Consider the following 23,010-nt stretch of genomic DNA (forward strand, 5'->3'; position numbering starts at 1 on the left):
ACGACTAATCGACTATTAAATTAGTCGTCGACTATTTTAATAGTCGATTAGTCGTCGATTAGTCGACTAATCGTGGCAGCCCTACCTATTGCAGACAAATGTAATTTTTGTCTAAAAAAGATAGAAACTGTCATATCTGTTTTTTTGAACCCAACTTTTGATACTCTGCATTTAAATTCAAGGGAAAGTTCAAGACTTAGAAGTCTGGTCACAAGTTCAAGTCAAGACCTATTTTTGTTGTTGCATATTTAGGTCTCAAGTAAATTGACCTCATCTCTAGTCAATAGGAGGAATTAAAATCAGTTTTCTAAAATTCAGTTATACTTCCAAGCTGCTAAAAACAAGTCAATTATTAACATGGCAATCCTGTTCATGTTTGACATTTGGAAAAAGAATCAAATATAAAACCTTAAAGTGTCAAAATATTGATCAAAGATGAGTTGTTCTTAAATTCCATCGCTGAAGTGTAGGTCAAGACTCTGAGTAAGATCTCGTATCAAATTTAAGGTCTTAGTAAATCAATATAGTACCTAGTAACAGGTCATATTACACATCTTCAGTTTCAAAACCTTCAAATTTGGTCTTTAGACAAGAGTTTGTCAAGTCTTATGGTTTTTCTAAGTCTATCTGTGGGAGCAGGTCCCCTCTTCTGAATCTAAGACAAGATTTTGAACTATCATATGAATTTGAAGTCTTATCAAGAACCTATTAAGCAATTATGATTTACAAGTCATGTCTTAACTTCAGTAAAGGAGAGGTTTCAAGCCAGTGCAACAAATTCTAGTCTCCCAACTTTGTCTAACATATTCTAGAAACTATAAATCCACCTCTTCGCATCTGAAAATCCCACATTTTTTGATTATATCTTTAAAAATATATATTAAAACTGTTATAAAACATTTTCATTTCCTTTTAAACTTTAAAATGATTCCTTAAACCTCCTTCATTCCTTTTGTGAGTCATCAAAGTTTACACAGATCATTTTTCTCTTATGAGGATTGTCTGGGGTGCAGTCTGAGAGTGTATCAGTCCCTTTCCATGATTTATTAACTCAGATTATCTGTCTAATAGTACTTTAGTGTCATTGAGACGAAATGTCAACCTTAAAATGCAATCTGCACTTTTTGTACCACAAGAGTTATACATTACAGGTAGACAAACCAGGTACAGCTGTGTCCACTTAGCATCTGACATCATGTGTTTGATTTGGGTCACTTAGCGCTCTCATTAAGTCTGTAATTAATTAAGGTGGCTGTGTGAGCTGAAACATTCTCGGTTCTCGTCCAGCTCTGTCTCCCAATGATGGAATAATTTTCTCTAAATCGAAAGAACATCTACTGCTAATGGGAGCCAATTTAACATTTATTTGACCCAATGCAACATCTTTGTGTGTTTTCTACCAATGTGGCACCACACCTGTTTAGCTAGGAAAATTCTTAGCTGTAGAGGCTGTGAAGTAGTTTGTCTTCAGACTATTTTAATCTTCATAATATTTAAAATATGATCCACAATCTGTCCGGCTCAATCCTAACCAAACAGCAGGTGGAGGCTAACCTATACAACCACTGAAAAACGTGGTGAGAAAAAGAAAGGGAATAAAACTGAAAGAATAATGTGTAGAAAGCACTGGAAGGAAAAACACAGGAGTCATTGATCATTTTGTCAATGTGGAACAGAACAAAGGGGAAAAGTAATCAAAAAGGAGTCACAGCAGGTGGAACAAGCCAACAGGAAATGTAAAAATAACATAAACCAAGAGAGCAAAAAGTCTCACTCAGAAAAAAAAGGCTAAAGTTGAACATAAAGTTGTTCGAACAAGCGACCCGAAATAAGTAAGTGTAAGACTGCCACGATTAGTCGACTAATCAATGACTAATCGACTATTAAAATAGATGACAACTAATTAATAGTCAACTAGGTCGTTACTTTATATTATATGGAGAGGGAGTATAGTAAAGTTTAAAGTTATAATGGCATTCTGCTAGCTTTTTGGACTATTTTGACATTTATTACGGTTTTTTTTAGGCTATTTTGGAGTATAGCTTATGTTTCAGATACATGCTAGCTATTTTGGCTAATTTAGGCTTTATTTAATTTTCAGGCTATTTTGGAGTTTAGCTAATATTTCAGCTGCATGCTAGCTGTTTTTGCCAATTTAATATTTTTTCAGTTTTTTTAGGCTACTTTTAAGTTTAGTACATATTTCAACTGTGTGCTAGATATTTTGGCTAATTTATGATTTTCTTCAGTTTTTTAGGCTGATTTGGAGTTTAGCTAATATTTTAGCTACATACTAGCTATTTTGGCTAATTTAGGATTTTTTTCAGTTTTTTAGGCTAATTTGGAGGTTAGCTAATATTTTAGCTGCATGCTTGCTATTTTGGCTAATTTTTTTGTTTGTTTTTTAAGCTATTTTGGAGTCTATCTAATATTCAAGCTGCTTGGTAGCTATTTTGGCTAACTTAGGCTTTTTTCTAATTTTTTAGGCAAATTTGGCATTTAACTTACATTTTAGCTGGCTATCAGCTTCAGCATTTTCAGCTATTAGCTTCAGCGATTTCAGCTATCAACCTAAGCGTTTTTAGCTATCAATTTCAGCATCTTCAGCAGCCAAATTCAGCTTTAGCTAGTTTAAAGCTAATGATGATTAAGACGTGTGCTTTACGTCCAGTTTGCGAATGGCCCGATTAATCAACTAATCGGAAAAAATAATCATTGATTAGTCGACTATTAAAATAGACATTTCTGGCAGCACTCGTTTAGTGCTTCTGAATTTTCTGAAGAACTATAAACCAATAATTGTTTCATTTGGGGGATTCTGATTACCTCTGGAGATGACACCAGTGACAACTAAATAGCCCATGCTCTATGACCTACCCTAACTCTTTGATTGTTTACGCGATCAACGTGAAGCAGCCAATTGTAATGCAGAGAAGTCTTGCATAAAGGCGCAAAGCTGCTTTTCTCCATGACAAAATAAATTAATTTACATTGATTGTGTAAGAACTTTTCTTCTGTAAAGTAGGGCTGGGCGATAAAACGTTAGCTATATGTATCCCGATATAACTTTTTCTTGATAGAAGACTGACACTTTTATTTTGAAGGGTCCGAAATGAACACTCACCAGTTGTAAGCATTTTCTCCTCTTTGGCAAGTAAAAATTAAAGTCATCAATTGCAACTTTACAACAGACATCAAGTTTTGAAGAGCATGTATCCATACTTACATAAAAGTGTCGATCTGTAAGGTAAGAATAAAACCACTTAAGAACATTTCCAGAAAGGCCCACATGACTCCTAAGTATATCCAATAAAATCTGGTGATCTACTGTATCAAAAGCGGCACTAAGATCCAGCAGCACTAGAACAAAAAGTTTTTGTGAGTCTAAATTAATTCTAAGATCATTAACTATCTTTAAAAGAGCCGTCTCTGTACTGTGGTTCATCCTAAAACGAAACTGAAATTTCATGTAGTTGAGTAGCGACACTTTTCTTTATAATTTTACTTAAAAATGGTAAGTTGGATACAGGTCTGTAGTTATCCAGAGTATTTGGATCTAAACTGCTCTTCTTCAGAAGGGGCCTCACCACTGCCGTCTTACAGGCATAGGGGAAGACACCCGACTGAAGAGAGCAGTTATTTCTATTTAAAAGCTCCGACTCAAAGAATCCATAAAATGTTTTAAAAAGTGAAGTGGGAATGGGATCTAAAAGGCAGGTTTTGGTGTTTACTTGGGATAAAACTCGACCAGGCATTTCCGCATCAACCAGGACAAAACTTTCATAGTGTTTCCTCAGGTAAAACCAACGCTGGTGATCTGTTAAAACCAGAGTATTGCACAGATGAAATGTTAGATCTTATATTGATTTTACCCATGAAGTGGTCTGCAAAGTCCTCACATGCAGCATTAGATGATGGCATGTTTAGTAAAACATCAATTGTTTTAAAAATACATTTTGGATAGTTTTTATTTTGTGTTATTAGGTTTGAAAAGTATAGTTTTCTGGCCTTTTTAATTGAGTTATTGTAAATTTTGAGTTGTTTTAAAATTTCTATATGACTTGTCAATCCTGTCTTTTTATATCTCCTCTCTACTCTTCTGCAAATATGTTTCAGACGCCTAATGTCATCAGTCTTCCATGGCCTTTTATTAGTGGTTCTTGATTTTTTCGTTTTAAGTGGAGCCACTGCATCAATGAAAGACTGGAGTCTGTTATTAAAATCATCAACAATATGATCACAGGAGGCATGTAAAATCTGAGCAGGAGTTTGGTTAAAAATATCAATAAAACTTGCAGCCACTTCAGGATTTATATACCGTTTCCTCACAGTTTTCACTGAGGCTTCCTGCTGGATTTCACTGGTGACATTAAAAAACACACAATAATGGTCTGATATTGCTAAGTCAACAACAGAGGACACCCCGGCAGACAGGCCGTAGGTAATCTCATATATTCATTTTCATGGACTTTTGTGTCCACTCTGACAAGGCAACACCTATGCGAATTGTCTCGGGCTATTTAATGATATATTTGGCGTAACAATTGATCAAATTAGATTAGAAACAATATAAATGATAGAAGAGGAATGTCACCATATACACTTTATTTTATTGCCGATACGATATGTATTGTCATATCGCCCGGCACTCCTCCTGACAATTCCAAAAAGGCCAATTTATCATTGATATATTTCAGTTATGTTCTATAGAAGTGATCAACAGTTTACATAGAAGAGTTTTCTGGATTATCTTTACACTAAGGATAGTAAGAAGAAAGCTTTATTAGAAGAACACTCTGTAAGGGTGAGCATCTGCTTTCACCGGTTGGAGTCAGAGAGACCAAACAAGAAGGACAAACACTGGAACATCTATGATTTAAAAAAATAATAAAAATGGACCAGCAATGATGTACATTTCTTGATGAAAAGGAACAGACTGTGTGAGGAAGAAGTAAAACCATCCAGCTCATCCTCAAACAAAGCCGGAGGGGCAACATAAAGGCACGGCTGAAACAAATTTTAATTATAAGCTTTGTCAAAAATGAAAGTTTTCAGTCTAGCATTAAAGAGAAATGAGGTTCTCTGCCTCCTGACATCAACTTTACCCTTTGCAAATGTCAAAACCAGCAGAAGCCTCACTCCCAGGGCTGCTGGTTCACAGCAGAGACATAAACCAGACGCGAGGGAAGCCACATCTAAATATAATTGCGAACGCGCTTTAGTTTAGCTGAAAGTTGTCCCTTTCTCTTCTAATTATTTGAAATCTGTTTCAAGAGCTGAAACTGTATAAATTATTTGAGTCAAGGTCTTAAAGGTCTTTTTGAATATTCATGCAGATCAGAGTTATTCAAATTGTTTAGGCTTCTAATTGGGTCGTTACAGTTTCCGGTAGATGGAGGCTTTTAAGAGTAATGTGACGCACAAAGAAATAAATGTAAACATTGATTTTTCTTTTCTATATGAGATTGACACAAACCAGCCTCATAAGAGATTTCACACTTGACCCTGTAATATGTTTGGATCACCTCATAGTATATTTACAACATTGTAGGAGAGACGACATGTATTGGAAGCTCTTAAAGCGAAGAAAAAATTGAACATTTGTTGGGTATGTGTATTCCGCCTGAATCGAAAGTAAGCCAATTATCCTGATGAGAGGCACCCTGAAAAAAATATTTCATTCCCTTTTCAAAGATTTGTCCTTTTGTGTTTAGTAGACCCATTACAGGACCAAGTGATCGTTTTATTTTCTAGCACATCTTCTTCAAATGAAATAGATTTTTGCAAAGAATGAAAAGCATGGATTTTTCTATCAATAGCTGACAATGGAAGGAGATGAATCTCTTCACAGCCTGTAAATGCAAGTTCAAGAGCTATTTCGTCAACCATTATTTTTATTGATACTTTAGAAAACCGCACTGTCATCCTATTGTTTTGTCAGTTTATCTATGCTTAAGTGCAAGCACGAAAGGTCATCATTCATACAGTGTCTGTTCGTAGGCTCACGTCGACCTGAACGTCTGTATTTCGTGGGTAAGCAGTAAATCGCAGTGAAAATAGGGGACGGCTATTTGTTTGTGCAACAAGTGTCATGGTAGTTAAACCAGCTCTTCATTTGCAGAGTAAACAGTCTGTAGCACAGCATTAAACCCCATCAGTTACCACTTTACAGTCAGATGCTTCTCCTTCAGGCTGTTTAAGAGGAGTGTTTTGATCTTTTAAAAAATGCGGTAAATTTAAACTCATTGCCATTGCTGGCTAAAACCAACCTTTCAATGCAGGACAAACACTGTTTTATAGAGTAGCTTTTTCTATTGTAAATAGGGGGGGAAGTGTTTGTTTTGGTGCTTTTTTTGAAATGGTACACATTGTACAAATATTATGGATTTTAACCCCTTAATGCTTGTTGTCTCAAATATTCTACAAACTAAATCAGCTATAAAATTACTTACATGTTGTATTTACTTAAATACAAAAACATAAGTGAAAATCTTTTTTCCTAGCTGGAAATTAATTCAGGTGTTAAGGGGTAAAAATAATAGTAATAATAATAATAAAAACAGAAACATTTCACATTTTTAGCTTAGTTAGTTTTCCATTTTTTTCCTCCTTTTTACTGACCCAAAAAATGTTCTCAACTGTGACTCTAAACCTGTATATGATCTAAACTGTGAGTTTTGTGATCAGTAACAGCCCTGTTATTTAGAGATACATTGGTTTCAGGACAGGCAACGTTCTCCAAACACATGTACTATGCAAAAAATATTCAAATAAAACTGTCACAGTGAATTGGAAATGTGTTAGTATTTTTGTTTTGCATCATTGCAGTTTCAAACACAGATATCGCTGGTTTTTCTAATATTGTGGCAGGCTACTTTGGGGTAAAATGCAATTTAGGAGGTTGATAGGATAAATTGGGTTCTGTCCCAGAGACCCCAAAAATGTATGTCAATAAGGTCTAATGTATCCTCATCAAACCCAGCTTTTTTCCAAGCCTTTCAGCATAAGGCTGGGTGTTACCGATTTTTTTTTTTTTTTTCTTTTTAATAACAATATATATCACGATATAAATGAAATAATTATATTTGTCAAATTTGAAGGCTCTGTAGTTAAAAAGAGAAACGTGTAATCATCAGCAGGTTGTTAAGATTTAAATATTTGTTTCCTATCATACCTTCAACTCTTTCTTCTTTAGAGTAAAAGTGATATTGCGATAAATATCGTTATCGTTTCATCGCCCAGCCCCAAGTTTCAACTAGTCTTAAAAGTACGTTGACATGTTGCACATCAAAGTCTATAAAGATCACTTTTATTCAAGCTAAATAGAGTTCCACTACCAAGAACATACGCAAAAAACTAAAAAAAAAAATCGCCATAGAAGAAAAGTTCTAGTATCAGCTAAAATCTTGAAGTTCTGCCAACAGTTTTTTATGAATGACTACTTTTACCATGAACATAAAAAACACAATTTAGTTGAGCTAAAATCTCTTTTTTTCAATCAAAAATGTACTTTGTGTTTGGTACATTTATATCACACAAGTTTATTCACTTTACAAAGCACACTGTTCCCCTTCTTCTGATTACTATTCAAGGGTTTTTTTTTTTGGAAACACTTAAATTCTACTATTTCTAAAATGCTAGTTGTCCAATTTGTACAAGAGATTTTCTCAACATGCCAAATAGTTTCTACCAAATTTCTTGCCACTTACGAAACACAGAAACTGCACAGGGTGCCAGGGGGACAATTGGGCAAAATCAGCAAGTCTACGTGGATATTAACTATAATTAAAAAGGTGTACTGTAGTTGCTGGGAAACGTTAGATGTTCCAGATAAGTCTGCCTTCATTCATCAGAAAAGTCTGCTTTTCTCTCTGATCTAATATATATTTTTAGTCTGTTTCTCTTGCTGTAATCTCATTTGTCACTTTTAATTTGGCACTTGTTTTTATTTAAAGACGTTTAAATAAAGTAGAGATGCTTGTTTAATTGAGGTCATTTAGATGGGGTTAAAGAATATAAATGTTGTTTTTAGTGTTCTCAATCTGATGATTGAGGACATTTATAAAGAAAATTAAGCTTTAATCAGATGTTGTTAAACAGGAGCAGACGGAAAGTTGTCATTTCAAAAAGTTTATTTGTTACATAGAAAACACGGGGCGGGCCACAAGCTCCCTGCTCCACTCCATTCTGATGTGTCCACTTGGAGACAAATGGACCCATGTAGGTCTTTGTTTTCAAGTTAGTTGTCACACACCGGGTTGTTCTTTGCATTTGACCCTTTTCCCCCTTGGTATGACTCGGCCGGGATTTGAACTCACAACCTTCCAGTCTTAGGACTCACACTCTACTACAATGTCACTGAGCTGGTAAACTGTACAGCTGAATAGGTTTAAGAGTTGCTCTGCCACAACAGTCCCAGCCAAAAGTCAGAGGTGAATTTTTAATAAACTGCCACCACTCTGAACTGTTTTTTTTTTTTAATTTTGGCTAAAAATGACATTATCATAATTAAGACCAATTAATTCAAAATGGATCAAAAGATGATCAGATTGAGTCATTAATGAAACAAACCCTTCTGGTGAAGAACGGGTAAAGAAATGAAGCTAGCATTCATTAGTTATTTGTTTTTTAAAGCTTCTCCCTTGTCAACAATGTCAGTTTTGTAAAACAAGTTAAAGCGGTTAAAGTGACAAACATCCATCAAGTGAAGTGGGAAAGTCGTTGGTAGCCAGCAGCAGGGTGATTCATCATGTGGGCACCAAGAGTGATAAAAAAAAAATAAAGTCTTTAACTGCAGCTGGACTTTACTGCTGACGGTGATGCAACAGTGGAACCCCTGAGTCACCTTTGGAAAACAAACAAAAAAAACATATTAAACCTGAACATATTTACAGTAGACTTTAAGAAATATCAATTTCTAAGATGAGACAAGGTTAGAGTATGTGGGTTGAACATTAATGTATTATGACACATTTTTGCATTTTTTAGGACCTCCTTTGAAGCAGTCGTTGGTCTGCTCTCTCACGTTTCTAAAGATCCTCTTCCCTCAAAACGGGTTAAACTCTGTTTCCAAGCTCATTCGGCTGAGCCTACATCCTGCCTGGAAATGCTATTACCTGCCATGGTTGGCCCGGGAAGTTCTCCAGGAAGCTTTTTCTAAATTTCACCGTCTTCTCCTGGTGGATTGATGGCTCTGCCTTGAACCAAAACGGAAATAAATCCATTTTATTTGCCAAAGTGACACTATGAATAATGATAAGCCTGGTTTTTAACTCGATTATTTTGTTTGATCTTTTTTTTTTTAGGTTTGTATGGGCAGCAGGATGAATTTTCTGACACATCATTTGTTCATCTCCTCTGTCTCTTTGCAGAGAAACCGACCGTCATCAACGTGGGCATTTATGTCAACAGCATCGGGCCCGTGTCGTCCATCGACATGGTGAGTCAGGGTATTATCCCCGCATTTCCTCCACCCTAACATGTTTATTTGTCCATTATCTAACATCATCAAAAATGAGAGCCTTCATTTTTCACGCCACATTTGGAGGTCACCTGGGCTTCCACAGCTGTTTTTGTTGGCCGCCGAAGGCAAGAAAGACAGGTGTAGGTGCCTTTCTGTGGGCCAGCTGGGATTAAGCCAGCTTCTCTTCCACCAAACTAAAAAGAAAATGCTTCCTTTCATTGAAGGAGAGCTTTATTTCCTTCCTCTTTTTATTTGCTTTTATCTGGAAAGATTTGGCTTTTATTTTTGAGAGTTGAAGCTTGATGAGTCTTAGTCGAGTTAGTGGCCTTGAACGCCACGGTTTAATGGATGGAGTGGTTCAGCGTTTGGCACGTAAAGGATCTTTCCAGTCGCTGTCATAACAATCAAATAAGATGTTTCTTTGTGGGAATAACTTCACACAGTGGTTTGTTCTAGAAGCATTAGCTGAACTGGATCTGATCACAGGAAGGATTTTTTACACATTAGTACCAGATGTTGGGTTGCAGCTGTTGCTTGGCAACATTAGAAGTTTCAAGATATCAAAGCAATTTTAGGTTGTTTTTTTTTTTTCTTTTCTGTCACAACGGTATTATTTAAGATTAGATATGCACTTTTAAAAATACATTCTAAAAATAACCGTACGCCCTGTCAGAAAGACGAGATCCAAAGATTTTCTCGGCGTGTCTTTTTGGTCATAAAAGAATAAATCCGTGACGGCTGGAGTAAAAGTACACTTTGGTTCAAAGGGATTCGACTTGACAAAGTTGTCCCCATTAATTATTCAGGCTCTTACCATGCTGTCATTCCACAGAAGGGTATTTAGGATTCCTCCCAAGGTTAATTGAGTTTGGACCTGCAGTTCATTACCTTGATGTTTTTTGAGGACACGGCGAGAGTATTGCACTCCCTTTGGTAAACACAGACCAGTGTGGTTATTAAAAAAGAGCTTTAAAATCAACAAAGATGAAAAGCTATTTTTTCATTACTTACATCTGAGAAGAGAGCTTAACAAACTCCTTTTGCACATCTAGTGCAATTAATTTTGTCGCATAGTAGATCAAATTCCTTAACCTCAGTTTTATGTTTGGGTCGACCTGTTTTAGTTTTTAATTGCATAAAATAATCACTAAAAAGGAATTTATTCCATCAAGGCTTTTTGACTTAATCGGGAGCCTTGATTTCATCAAAATATTTTTATTTTTTAATACTTTTTAAAAAATGATTTGGTTCTTTTGTGCTGTTAAGGTCGGTTTTAACCCGGTTATATTAAATAACTTCATAAAGCAATCATTAGAGTCAAAATTAAAGCCATTAGTGGATTTAAGGCAACACACTGACCCCCACCTTTTCTCCCAATCATGTGAGCTTTGTCCAATTTAGTTGTAAAAACACAAAATAAGCAAACTTGTCTAGACACACAAACTTTTCTCTGATATAGCTTTGTAATACTTTTGGAAGATGTACATTATTTCTTTTGGCTTGATTTGTTGGTTGTTTGTTTTCCAATGTGTTTGGATTAAAGTTCTATTGCTGACAAAAATATAAATGTTCTTGAAAATTTGTATGGATCGAAACTGACCCATGACATGATAGAAGTTACTAGAGTTAATCATTTTAAGCAAATTAAAATCAAAGACGTGTTCTAAATCCCTCAGTAAAATATAAGTTACACTTTGTTTTATTTATTTGAATCTCTTGCGGTTATTTTTTTCTATTTTTATTGAAATCATACTTATTTTTTTAAAGGTTCAGAGACCCATAGAAAAACAATAAAATTAACATTTCCATGGATAAGAGCCTAACAAGATAGCCAAGAAATGACAAAAAAATTGGATGATAGGCTACTGTCTTTAGTGTACTTTAAAGCGGATATAAGACACAAGTTGAAACTGACCCCTAATAGAAAGCGAACGCCAGAGGACAGTGGTTTGATCGATAAAAGTCTCAGGTTTTAGCACTGTGCACATCAGTTTAGGATGCAAAAAACACCTCAGAGTAGTAGTTCAAGAACAGACTTACACTAGGGACATAACCAGAGATGGTAAAGGGCATGAGCTCACTTTTGATTGGTCACGTCCATATTTTCCTTTGGTGTGTACGGACTTTATTTGCAAATTCTGGAGTCAGAAGAAGGAGAGTCTGACCTCGTCCGATCAACAAGAAAATGGTCAACTTCTTTGTAAACCTCTTTAGACCCGAGCTAATATTTGTGCTAACCCTCTACACACGTAGCCTCATTTAAGAAGAATTAACTACTGTTGTAATATAACCCACAATGTGCTGTCAACACAGCTACATACATACCAGGCATGTTTAGCGGGTTCAAGAAAGAGCTGAATGCGTTTTTTGAACCCACTTTTTTTTTTTTTTATATATGCTGTTCACACAGGTCTGTCGCTAGCTGATACTAGGGTATGTACTCACATTAGGAAGAGGATTGGTGCACAATGTCTAAGTCATTCAAATCGTGCAAATCTTGCTCCAGACTTTTTCTTTCGTGGCTTTATTCCGATATATGAAAGACTTGGTGTCATAGAAAAGCAGTCTAGAAGCAGCCAGCAGTACTGTAGCACTAGTAATCTGTTGTGGTTCCAAAACATTGCGGTTATTGCAAGTTCCCTGGCGTAGGTGGAATAGCTCTAAACACTGACCCCATAAGGGCGTCAGTGGTTCTTTACTCACCATGGGGAAAACATCCCTTTATGATGACACCTGTTTGTTACAATTTAGGGGCTTTTATTCTGCAAATGTGGTTGTTTTTGTTGATTATTATTAAAACCAAGGCACTATTTATTTCACACAAGCCAGTCAACTAGCTGTAAGATGCCAGATTTTCCCTTTAGACACCTGTCGATCTCACAGAGCTGCTAGTTTAGACTCCCATTTAAAGGTATGTAAAAAGTCTCAGAATCAAACAGTTCTGGTCTGCTTTCCTCAGTCAGTGAGGGCAGTTATGCTATATGCTTTATATCTTTCTGCTGCTTTCTTTTTCTTTTTTTTTTATTTAAACAATCTGAAATGAAAGAGATCGGAAGTCTGGAGTGACAGAGAAGTATGTCCGAGCAGTGCAGGACATGTATGAGGGCTGTAAGACAGTGGTGAGGTGTGCTGTAGGGGTGACAGAGGAGTTCAAGGTGGAGGTGGGATTACATCAGGGATCAGCTCTGAGCCCCTTCCTGTTTGCAATGGTGATGGACAGACTGACGGATGAGGTTAGACAGGAATCACCATGGACTATGATGTTTGCAGATGATATTGTGATTTGTAGTGAGAGCAGGGAACAGGTGGAGGTGGAGTTAGAGAGGTGGAGGTTTGCCCTGGAAAGGAGAGGAATGAAGGTTAGCCGCAGTAAGACAGAGTACATGTGTGTGAATGAGAGGAACCAGAGTGGAAGAGTGAGGTTACAGGGAGAAGAGATAAAGAAGGTGGAGGAGTTTAAGTATTTAGGGTCAACAGTACAGAGTAATGGAGAGTGTGGAAAAGAAGTGAAGAGGAGAGTGCAAGCAGGTTGGAATGGGTGGAGAAAAGTGTCAGGTGTGATGTGTGACAGAAGAGTTTCAGCACAAATGAAAGGAAAGGTGTACAAGACTGTGGTGAGACCAGCCATGTTGTTTGGACTAGAAACAGTGGGACTGAAGAAAAGACAGGAAGCAGAGCTGGAGGTAGCAGAGATGAAGATGCTGAGGTTCTCTTTGGGAGTGACCAGGATGGATAGGATCAGGAATGAATACATCAGAGGGACAGCACATGTTAGAGGTTTTGGAGATAAAGTCAGAGAGGCCAGACTGAGATGGTTTGGACATGTTCAGAGGAGAGACAGTGAATATATTGGTAGAAGGATGCTGAGTCTAGAGCTGCAAGGAAAGAGGTCTAGAGGAAGACCAAAGAGGAGGTTTATGGATGCAGTGAATGAAGACATGAAGGTGGCTGGTGTTAGAGTGGAGGATGCTGAAGACAGGCTTAGATGGAGGAAACTGATTCGCTGTGGCGACCCCTGAAGGGAAAAGCCGAAAGGAAAAGAAGAAGAATCTGAAATGAAAGAGATCAAAATGAATGAATAAATTATCTGATAAAAAAATCAAAATCAAATTAACAGGTTGAATGTGCAAAAAGTAGGTAATTTAGAAAAAGTTAGCTGTTGATTACATTTTTCAGAGTCAGATTACAGCCTCTGAGATTTTAAATGCTAGTTTATATATTTGCAATTTTTCTTAAATTATAGGAATTTTTAAGTGGCCGTCTAAATAAAATAATCCAATGTATTTTACCTAATAATGGCAGTTATTTCATGAGAAAATAGACTAGATTTCTCCTCTAAAAGCAGATATTTCCCAGCATGGATCCACTTTTATCTGATCGATTTCCCAGTTTTACATCAGTGCATGAGTAACCAAAATGAGAGAATCGCACAAACAGAAAAGACAAAAGCAACCTGTTACATATTTTGCAACTATATTAGTTTTCACAGAAACCAACAAGTAACCAAAGCTGATGCAACGACTGCCTGCATTGTAAAGTTTATTCAAGGACAGAATAAGTATTAAAAACTTATATGTGTCCAATCTTTGAAATAAATCCAATATTACGCTAAAAGAAAAACTTCCAAAGTTGAGTGCATAAAACTAATAATTCCCAGTTGTCTTTTTTTTTTTAGTGTGAAACATTAAAGAGCTCAATGTCTAAAAAAGTATATGGTATGCTGTTTTGATCACTTTTAGGGCAGCTAGATTTCTTTTTTTTTTTTTTTCAAGGATCCAATAATAAACCAAACTGTCTTTCTTTACACGATTATAATTAGCCTCAAATTTAGTCAAAATGTGTCCATTTCTAGTATTAAAAAGTCTCAAATGTTGACAGCAAAATACTACATTGTCTTCAGAGCACAGGGGATCAACTGGCTCATTTTTTTATAGTTTTTACATATATATTGACATGTTCATGTAATACTGTTCCATTGGAGGAATTCTAGTTTTTAAATTGACTTCCTGTTTGTTCATCAAACAAGAGAAAGGGCAGCTATGGTGACAATTGTCTCATTATTGAAATGACATCTGAATGAACATCTCCCCTATCAGATTCTCCCATTATTTTGCTTCCATAGTCCCCATTCTCTCTGTGTGTGTTATTACTCCAATAAGAGACGAACCGTGTAGACATCCTGCTTAATATTCCGGAGTTTCATTCTACAACAACAGAATTTTCATTTCTCACAGGAAGCTGGGAGTCTGTTTTCTTTTCTACCTATTTTTTCTCTTCGCTTGACAATTTTCCGAGAATCTTGTCGACTCGGCTGCTTGACTGACCTATGAATCATTTAAGCATTAAACTGACGGTGGAAGAACCAGTTTTTCTCTTTGCTTTCAGTTGCTTTTTTTCCCCTTCATCTGTGCTCCACTCTAGTTTTCTTTACGTTCCCTGTATTGACAAACTGCACTTCATGCTGAGAAACGATGCCGAGAAATGCCAGCTTTTAGACAATGGCACTTTCTGAACCTTTTGTTGAAGTGGAACTCTATTTGATGGCTGTCAAAATGCATCATATTTGGGTTATTTTGTTGAGGCAACAAAAGAAATGGAGGCTAAATTTCTGTTTGGCAGTTGGATGATAGAAATTTGCCATAGGGGTCTGCAAAATGTTTTCTTTCACTGCTTTTAGGTCGTGGTTTTTAAATGTACACTTCTCTCCATATGTAAATTGAAACACATTTTGAATTTATCAAAGTGAAACATGTAGGTTATGGTTTAATAATTTTACCATTCCTTTTCATGTATTTTTAATCATATGTTTAGAATTTATTGAAGTTATTAGAAAGAATTCTGGCAATTCTCTTTGTACAGAAGAGCACCAATACAAAATCAAGAGTATTTAACGAATGCCACAAATAAAACAAATCAACAGCAGAAAAAAATAAATAAAACTAGAGACGAATCAAACAGTCCTGACAAATCTGACTGCTAAATTGAGAAAAAAACCAAGAAGCCTTTACACTACAAACAAGATTGTTTTAAGGAACATTAAAATGTAAAAGGAAGTTTGCACAAATCCAAAAATAAGATTGCTATAGTTAGTTAGTGGTGGTAGTGTGATGGTTTGGGACATGGTGTGACGATCAGCTATTTATTGTAGTGTTCATTACTTTTTTAAGGGTACCTGGATTATTTAAAGTAATATATATACATATATTTATACCACAGATTTTACCTTTTGTTAGTCAAATTCTTTTATATAACAAAAGAAAACACGGCAAACTGAAAAAATCAAAAGGTACATACATTCTGAGTTATCAAAACCAGTTCATTTTCGTAACCCTTATGCTCTCCTAAGCTTGTTTACATTAAAAGTGGGATCATCTGGACTAGGTTTATGTTTACAAACCTAAGTTAATATTTACTAAAACCTTAGTTCTGTAGTGAGATAACATTCAAAACACACAAACAAACCCAATAAAGAAGTAAAAAACCAAGTCAGACTAATCTGACTAATGTAGTACTCTAACTTATCACATAAGAATGTCCCGAACACGTGATTCAAAATTGTTCTCAATCACATTTCAGACTCGATCGATATTAGATTTTGTCTCCTGATCCGGATAGAATATTTGTATTTATCATTCTGATCAGGACTGTGTAATGCTGATAGTCACATATACTAAAATGCAACAGCACTAAATGTCTATTTGACAGGTCATTTTTACACGATATAATATACCCAATAAAAAGTATTTGTCATAAAAAATAGATCAAAAAATGACAACACGTGATAAATTAGAGTAGTTTTTAATATTTTAAACTGTGGTTTATGTAACCAAATGGAAAAAAAAAACAAAGAAAGATCCTTGAAAGAGGCTTGCATTAGGAATTTGACAATAAAAAAATCCTAACACCCAAAAACAAAACAAACAAAAACCAAAAACTAGTAATTACATTTAATCCACCCATTCCTGGGACATGTGAGACTTTACCCGGGTACTCATGACACTCAGAAAATTCAACATATTGAACAACATGTAAATACTTTTGCTAGGCATTTATATGAACTTGTTAAAACTCAGGAAAAGAAAGGAAAGGGAATGAAAGAAAGACCCACCCCACCTTTCTTGTTCTTTTTGCATTATGATGTGAAAAGTTCAAAACAGCTTTTAGAAAATCTGTATTTGTCTGTTTGCTCAGCTGCTGCTAGAACACAAGAGGGGAAAATAAAGGAAAGTTGTAAACTGCAAAAGTTAAAAAAGATTTAGATTACCGTTGGAAAGGTATGGAAATGTACACTTGCATATATGTCTCTTGAGATTTTGATCTAAGTAAACGCGTTCTCTTTATTTTCTCCCCTTGTGCTTCTGCACTGCAGGGTTCATCCTTGAGTTTCTCCAAACTGAACAAATATTAGTCCAGATTTGCTGTGACATGAAACCCAGCAGTCTGTGGCGGGTCGTGTAGGCGCGTCTCGGTTCGCCTTGCACGAAATGTAGTTTTCCTGTAGGATCCCAGTGCATCATCACTATGATTGTCCCTCGAGGAGGGGCTGATTGGCTCTTCTTTGTCAGCGACGATGGATGTCGGTTAGTGGAACGTGAATGCAAGGCTGGCCCCAGGGCTGACTGGACCAGAATCAGTCCGTTGTCTGCATCCTGCTATTTTAATATCCGTCTTCCTCTGAAATATAGCAATGTAAATCAAAGAGAACATTCAGCTTTATTATTATATCACAGTTCACTGGAGGCTCTTTCTTCAGTTCATCACAAAAATATCAATTTACTATGTTCCCTTAGCTTCTGTGCATGTGACTTCCACATGACAAAACCAGGTCAAATCACAGCTGTGACTTATAGTCGTGATGGATCCTGATAACTTCACTCTCTGAAGCCTTTTGTTGAGGAGCAAACTCCTGAACGTTTGCCCTTGAACAACACACATCATTTTTCATTTGAATTCAAATGCATCCACAAATTATAATAATAGTAATAATTCCGAACTTTTGAAGATGAATGGCTGTGTTTTAACAACACCAGCAGCTTTAAAGTGCTCAAACATGAAGGCTGGTGCTGCTGGGAGGGTCTGAGAGCAGCTGGTGAATAAAATGACTAAGACGGACACACTTTGACATCAACATTATGTTCTTTTCTGTGCTCGAGGAAGCGAGTGGGTGGCATGTGCAGTCTGTGAGGAAAGCCGGATTGGGTAATAATCAGTACAACTACCTTTCTCTGCTAGAGCACTAAATATGAAATAAAAGCAAAAATAAGTGTCTTTAATCTGTAAAAATCCATCAAAGGTAATATGGACAGTATTTGTCTATCTGTATTTCCCCAAACAAAGTGTATAGAAGTGATCATTTATAAAGGTCAAAGTCATTGGTAGTCCCTTTTTGGCAAACAAGGTTTTATATAATTAAAACCAGATTCTATTTTTCTGTCAACCACTATTACAAAGTCCTAGCAGTTAAAAAATAGTCAAAAATGGTCATTATTCAAGTTTATTAGCCATGTTCTCTGTTCTTTCTTTTTTTGGTGGATAATTAACCAATAAAAGTGGTGCATGTTTGAAAAGAATCGAATACAGGTTGTTAAAGGCCACGTGGACTACAAAAAAACAAAAGCAAATCTAGAATGACGTTCAACTGTTGGCATTTTTGCAACTGCCATAATTCTTCAACCCTTTATATGCAGTTAGCGCAATTCCAAAAAACTCCATTGGTGTCACTTTTCTCAGTTTCAGAATCGGCTCGTTGATCGCATAAATGAGTTACGATAGATCAAAGAGGGTGATGTCATGTTCAATGCTAGAGTGTTAAAACTATGGTCACAGCATGGAGACCGAAATGACAGTTTTTCAGCAAATTTGGCAGGTGGCTGTACTGTGGTATTTCTAACCCATGTGCTTTCGTGGTGGACATTTGTGTCCTCTGTTGGAATAAAGAATCTTAGTCAGTCCGTCTATGTCTGAGTTGTTTTATTCTTCTGCAGAAGGATAATTAGAAATGCGTAAGCACGCCAATAGAGTGGCAGTAGAGAGATCTCTCCGCTGCCAGAGGTGGGAATGCTCTGTGCGAGTCCGGGATGAGAGCAAGATTTCACACTTGGGTTGTTTGGTCTATGGTTTCGTTCCCAGCTCAGGCGAACTTTCAACCAGCTGCAGCAGGAGAGCATTGTATTTAGTCTAACAACGTGTTTCGCAAAAGTCAGGCACAGTATAACATGGTGTGATGGAAAATTCCATCACACTATCCATCTTATGGGGTCCAGATGACCCAAGCCTTACAGTGACGTGTTATCCATTGTATGACAAATGTGGATGAATGTGTACGGGATTCAATGTCTTCCACGGACACCAGTGACGATCAAAAATCATTGTGGGGTCCTGCTGACCCCACTACCAACATCAATGATACCTAGGGTAGCACATGGGCTAATCAAGAGGTGGCAGTCACATTTTTACACCACAGAGGTTTTAAGAAAGAGTTAAAATTTGACAGCAAGTTGTCTATAAAAGTTGACATTCGTCAGTAGTTGCCCGGGCACATTTCGAGGTCAAGCCTTGGACAGATCAGTGACGGGCTTGGATGAAGCCATTACATAATTGGGCAGCCACAGGTCAGATCGCCGGCCAACAGCAGCTCTGATTGGACGCTGTGTAAATTTCTCCAGATGGACGCCGCCCATATCAAGTGCCCCCGGTAGCCTGAGGTAAATAAAAAGTGGGGCCATCCCACAAACTGCTGCCGTCCACATTCATGACCACACTAATGATTTTCAAAGAAAATGGGTGGGTTCATGAAATACTGAAGATTCTGTCGCTGCCTCCCCATCAACCAATCAATCGAATAGAATAGAATTTGTCATTGCACACTTGTCATTTAATCAATCTTATTATTTGTGCACCTTTCAAAGCAGGAGCAACCAAACTGCTGAACATAAAACCAAATATAAATAAAACCATTAAACAACGAAATAAAAAAAACACAACAATAATAATTCAAGAATACAAGGAATTAAACAATAAAAATTACAAGCTGGCCTACTTGATCTGCTCAATGGACTTAATAAAAAGATGAGTTATAAAAGTGACTTAAAATCATAGGCAGACCTCACAGAAAGGGTCTTCCCTTTTCCAGAGTTTGGTGGCTGCAGCTGAAAAGGCTCTGTCTCCCCGACTCACAAGTGAAGTTCTTTAAAAGCATTTGATGTTAAGATCTTAGGACTCGACATGGGCGATAAAAATGTTATGAAAAATACTGAAACGTAAATTGCGTGATGATAGTTGAATTTTTAATTGTAACAAAAGCCAGAAAAGATGTAGTTTGTGCGCATTAAACTACAATAGTTTATTAGAGTAAATGAACGACAATTTGGTCATTCAAACCAAATTTTAAATAGTATTATATAGATTTGTATAAATAACCGGATATGTTAACATTTTCAGCTTGTAAAGTACAACAATGCTGTGATTTTGGAATTATTGGACTAACTGGAAAATTTTATACCACAAAATCTTTTTCCCTCAGAAGCCATGAAAGTTGACCTAAGAGGGATGTCATAATTACGGTACCATACAATGACAGCTTACAGCTAAAGTGACCAAAAAGATGGAAAAATTGCACGGTTGCTAATACCTGCACTACTGTAGCGGCTCTTCAGCATAAGAGGAAGTACTTTTGCCCACTCGCATCAGATTTAAGTGCCGGAGCAGGCGATTTCTCTCCTCCAGGAAGTGGAAAGCTTCTATTATAATGGCTGCATGACATTTGGGTCACATCTCAGCTTTTTCAGTGGAAACAAAAAACATCTCGACCGGCTCTTTATGTAGACGGGGGGATTGTTTAAGATCCCTCAGAGCTCAATAGACTGACAATCTGTTAGTTTCTGAAATGGTGAGATGTTTAGTCAAAAGTTGTATTTTTTATTATTTTATTTGAAAATCCGTCATGCATTTGTTACAGACAAACTCGAGTGCTTGGATCCACTTACGGCATAAAAGAGGGCTTGTTGAGACAGTCTGACACATATTCTGTTGCAAGAAAAACACACAATTTCAAATATAAAAAAACACAGTTTTAGGCTTTTAATACCAACAAATTAGACTTTGTTTTAGACCTTTTCAAAAAGTTTATAAAGTTTGTTTGAAAATCAGCTCTATATTGAAGCTTTTCTGCAGATGTGTCGTGTTTTTCTAGACTCACCAGGTATGAGCATTTTTAACAGAGCAAACGCACTAGAAGGTCTTTTGCCATTAATGAATACCAAGGAGGGTTTCACCTTTCAATGGGAGGCACATAAGTCAGTCTGGCCTTTACAAAAGCTCCCTTTAACCAGACACAAAGCATTTCATCATTAACTGTCTGGTTAATTATATCTGGCTTTAACCATTTGATTACCCTAAATACTTGTCACTCTGAAAATAGCTATTTGTCATTGTAGAGGCCATAAATTATGATTTTAGTTGGGCAAAAGAAGAGAAGGTTGTTCCTAGGGCTGCAATGATTAGTTGACTAATTGACTATTAAAATAGTCGATGACTAATTTAATAGTCAATTAGTCTTTACTTTGTATTATATGGAGTCAAAGTGTAGTAAAGTAAAAAGTTATAATTTCATTATTCTAGCTTTTTGGACTATTTTAGCATTTATTAAGGTTTTTTTAGGCTATTTTAGAGTTTAGCTAAAATTTCTGATACTTGCTAGCTATTTTGTCTAATTTATGCTTTTTTTCAGTTTTTTAGGCTAATGTGGCATTTAAGCTGGCTATAAGCTTCAGCGTTTCCAGCTATTAACTTCAGCGTTTTCAGCTATTAGCTTCAGTGATTTCAGCTATCAGCTTCAGCAATTTCAGCTTCAGCGATTTCATCTATCAGCTTCAGCGTTTTCAGCTGTCGGCTATCAGCAATTCTGGCTTTAAGCTTCAGCGTTTCCAGCTATTAGCCTTAGTGATTTCAGCTATCAGCTTCAGTGATTTCAGCTATCAGCGATTTCAACTATCAGTTCCAGTGATTTCAGCTATCAGCTTCAGCATTTTCAGCTGTCAGCTAGCAGTGATTTCAGCTATCAGTTCCAGCAATTTCAAATTCAGCGATTTCAGCTATCAGCGTCAGCGTTTCCAGCTATTAGCTTCAGTGATTTCAGCTCTCAGTTCCAGTGATTTCAGCTATCAGCTTCAGCGTTTTCAGCTGTCAGCTAGCAGTGATTTCAGCTTTCAGTTCCAGCGATTTCAGCTATCAGCTTCAGCGTTTTCAGCTGTCAGCTATCAGCGATATCAGCTTCAGCATTTTCAGCTCTTGGTTTTAACAATATCAGCTTCAGTGTTTTCAGATATCAGCTTCAGCATTTTCAGCTACCAATTTCAGCATCTTCAGTCGACTATTAAAATACTTGTTTGTGGCAGCAGTTGTTGTTCCCTAACAGTTTTGTTTCTGTCCAGGAAAAGAATGGAACACTCGATTGAGGAAAAACTGGCCTTTACCAGCATGGGTTCACGAAACACACAGCTCGTCTGCTTTTAAAGCCGTGTAGCCTCCTTCTGATAGTTAACTGAAAGCTGCGACTGCAAATATAAACTTTGAACTTTTTGCAAACTAAATAGCTAGCATAACACCAATGAGTCTGAATTGTACTTGTAGTTCTATAAAGGAAGAATAGAGCAACTTTTCCTGAATCATTCCAGTTAGTTTGAAATCTTTGGTTGTAACTGGTTTATATGAAGCTGTTTTTAAAAAGCTGTCATGTAAACACTCAAGTCAACTTTTAGTAATTATCCATTTTATGGGCTATAGAAGTAGAATTCCTGTTTATTCAAAGATTACCCACATTTTTGATTTTGTTTAAGAATTTTTAGTCATCGAGCTAGTGCTGGGCGATATGGACAAAAATGTATATCACGATATAAAATATTTTATATCAAGATAACGATACACATCATATACAACAATAAAGTATATTTTCAGCTATTCTCTGAAAAAATGTCATATCTTACTTTTCTGTCTGTTTTAAGAGACTGATAAATGAATAGTCACAATTAAGAAACAAACATTTTAGTGCAGCAAAATAAATCAGATGAGAACAGATGTGGATGGTATACAGCAGCCTTCACATTTGTTCCAAAAATCAAGTGCACAACAGTTTCATATTTCTGAGTAGAAAAATACATTTTTGCGCAAAATTCTGCTGAATTATGCCAATTGTGTCAACTGTTGAAGAGTTATCATAACCAAAACAATGTAAATACTGGAGCTAAAGCTCAGATGATAAAGCTGTTTTTTTTCTCAGAACTTAAGTCAGTGAGCGGAAGTTCAGTCTCATCTTTTGAATGTATAGAGAAGCTCTCGCTAGTTTTACTTTGAAAACAGGAAGCTTCACCGACATTTAATTTCTTTGTTTACTTTTGGTAAAAGTCGCGCAGCACATTCAACTTTAAAATCCAACACTATTCGGTATTTTAGAGCAATAGATATTTTATGACACTCTACTATATTCATAAAGATCACGAATCAGAGATCTTAGACGTCGCAAATTTTCGTACTCTAATTTTCGGGAGTAG

General features: G+C 36.4%; 1 protein-coding gene and 2 long non-coding RNA genes across 5 annotated transcripts in view; 1 reads left to right on the forward strand and 2 right to left on the reverse strand.

Annotated features, from left to right (window-relative positions):
* LOC112160000 (gamma-aminobutyric acid receptor subunit gamma-3) overlaps window positions 1-23,010 on the forward strand; it is a 135,851-nt gene that overhangs the window by 42,087 nt on the left and 70,754 nt on the right. Inside the window, exon 4 of the mRNA XM_024294298.2 lies at window positions 9,372-9,439. Within this exon, the coding sequence (XP_024150066.1) occupies window positions 9,372-9,439 (68 nt within the window). The remainder of the gene's footprint in view (window positions 1-9,371; window positions 9,440-23,010) is intronic.
* On the reverse strand, window positions 7,024-9,376 carry LOC118599710. The gene is made up of 2 exons (XR_004949185.1): window positions 9,117-9,376; window positions 7,024-8,845 (listed from the first exon to the last, which is right to left on the reverse strand). It is a non-coding gene; the product is annotated as an uncharacterized LOC118599710 (long non-coding RNA).
* LOC112160001 overlaps window positions 14,218-23,010 on the reverse strand; it is a 135,367-nt gene continuing 126,574 nt past the window's right edge. For all 3 annotated transcript variants that reach the window (XR_004949180.1, XR_004949175.1, XR_004949182.1), the window contains one exon: window positions 14,218-17,137. This is a non-coding gene — a long non-coding RNA (uncharacterized LOC112160001). The remainder of the gene's footprint in view (window positions 17,138-23,010) is intronic.

Source organism: Oryzias melastigma, linkage group LG2 (genome assembly GCF_002922805.2).
Source record: "Oryzias melastigma strain HK-1 linkage group LG2, ASM292280v2, whole genome shotgun sequence".
NCBI lineage: Eukaryota > Metazoa > Chordata > Actinopteri > Beloniformes > Adrianichthyidae > Oryzias > Oryzias melastigma.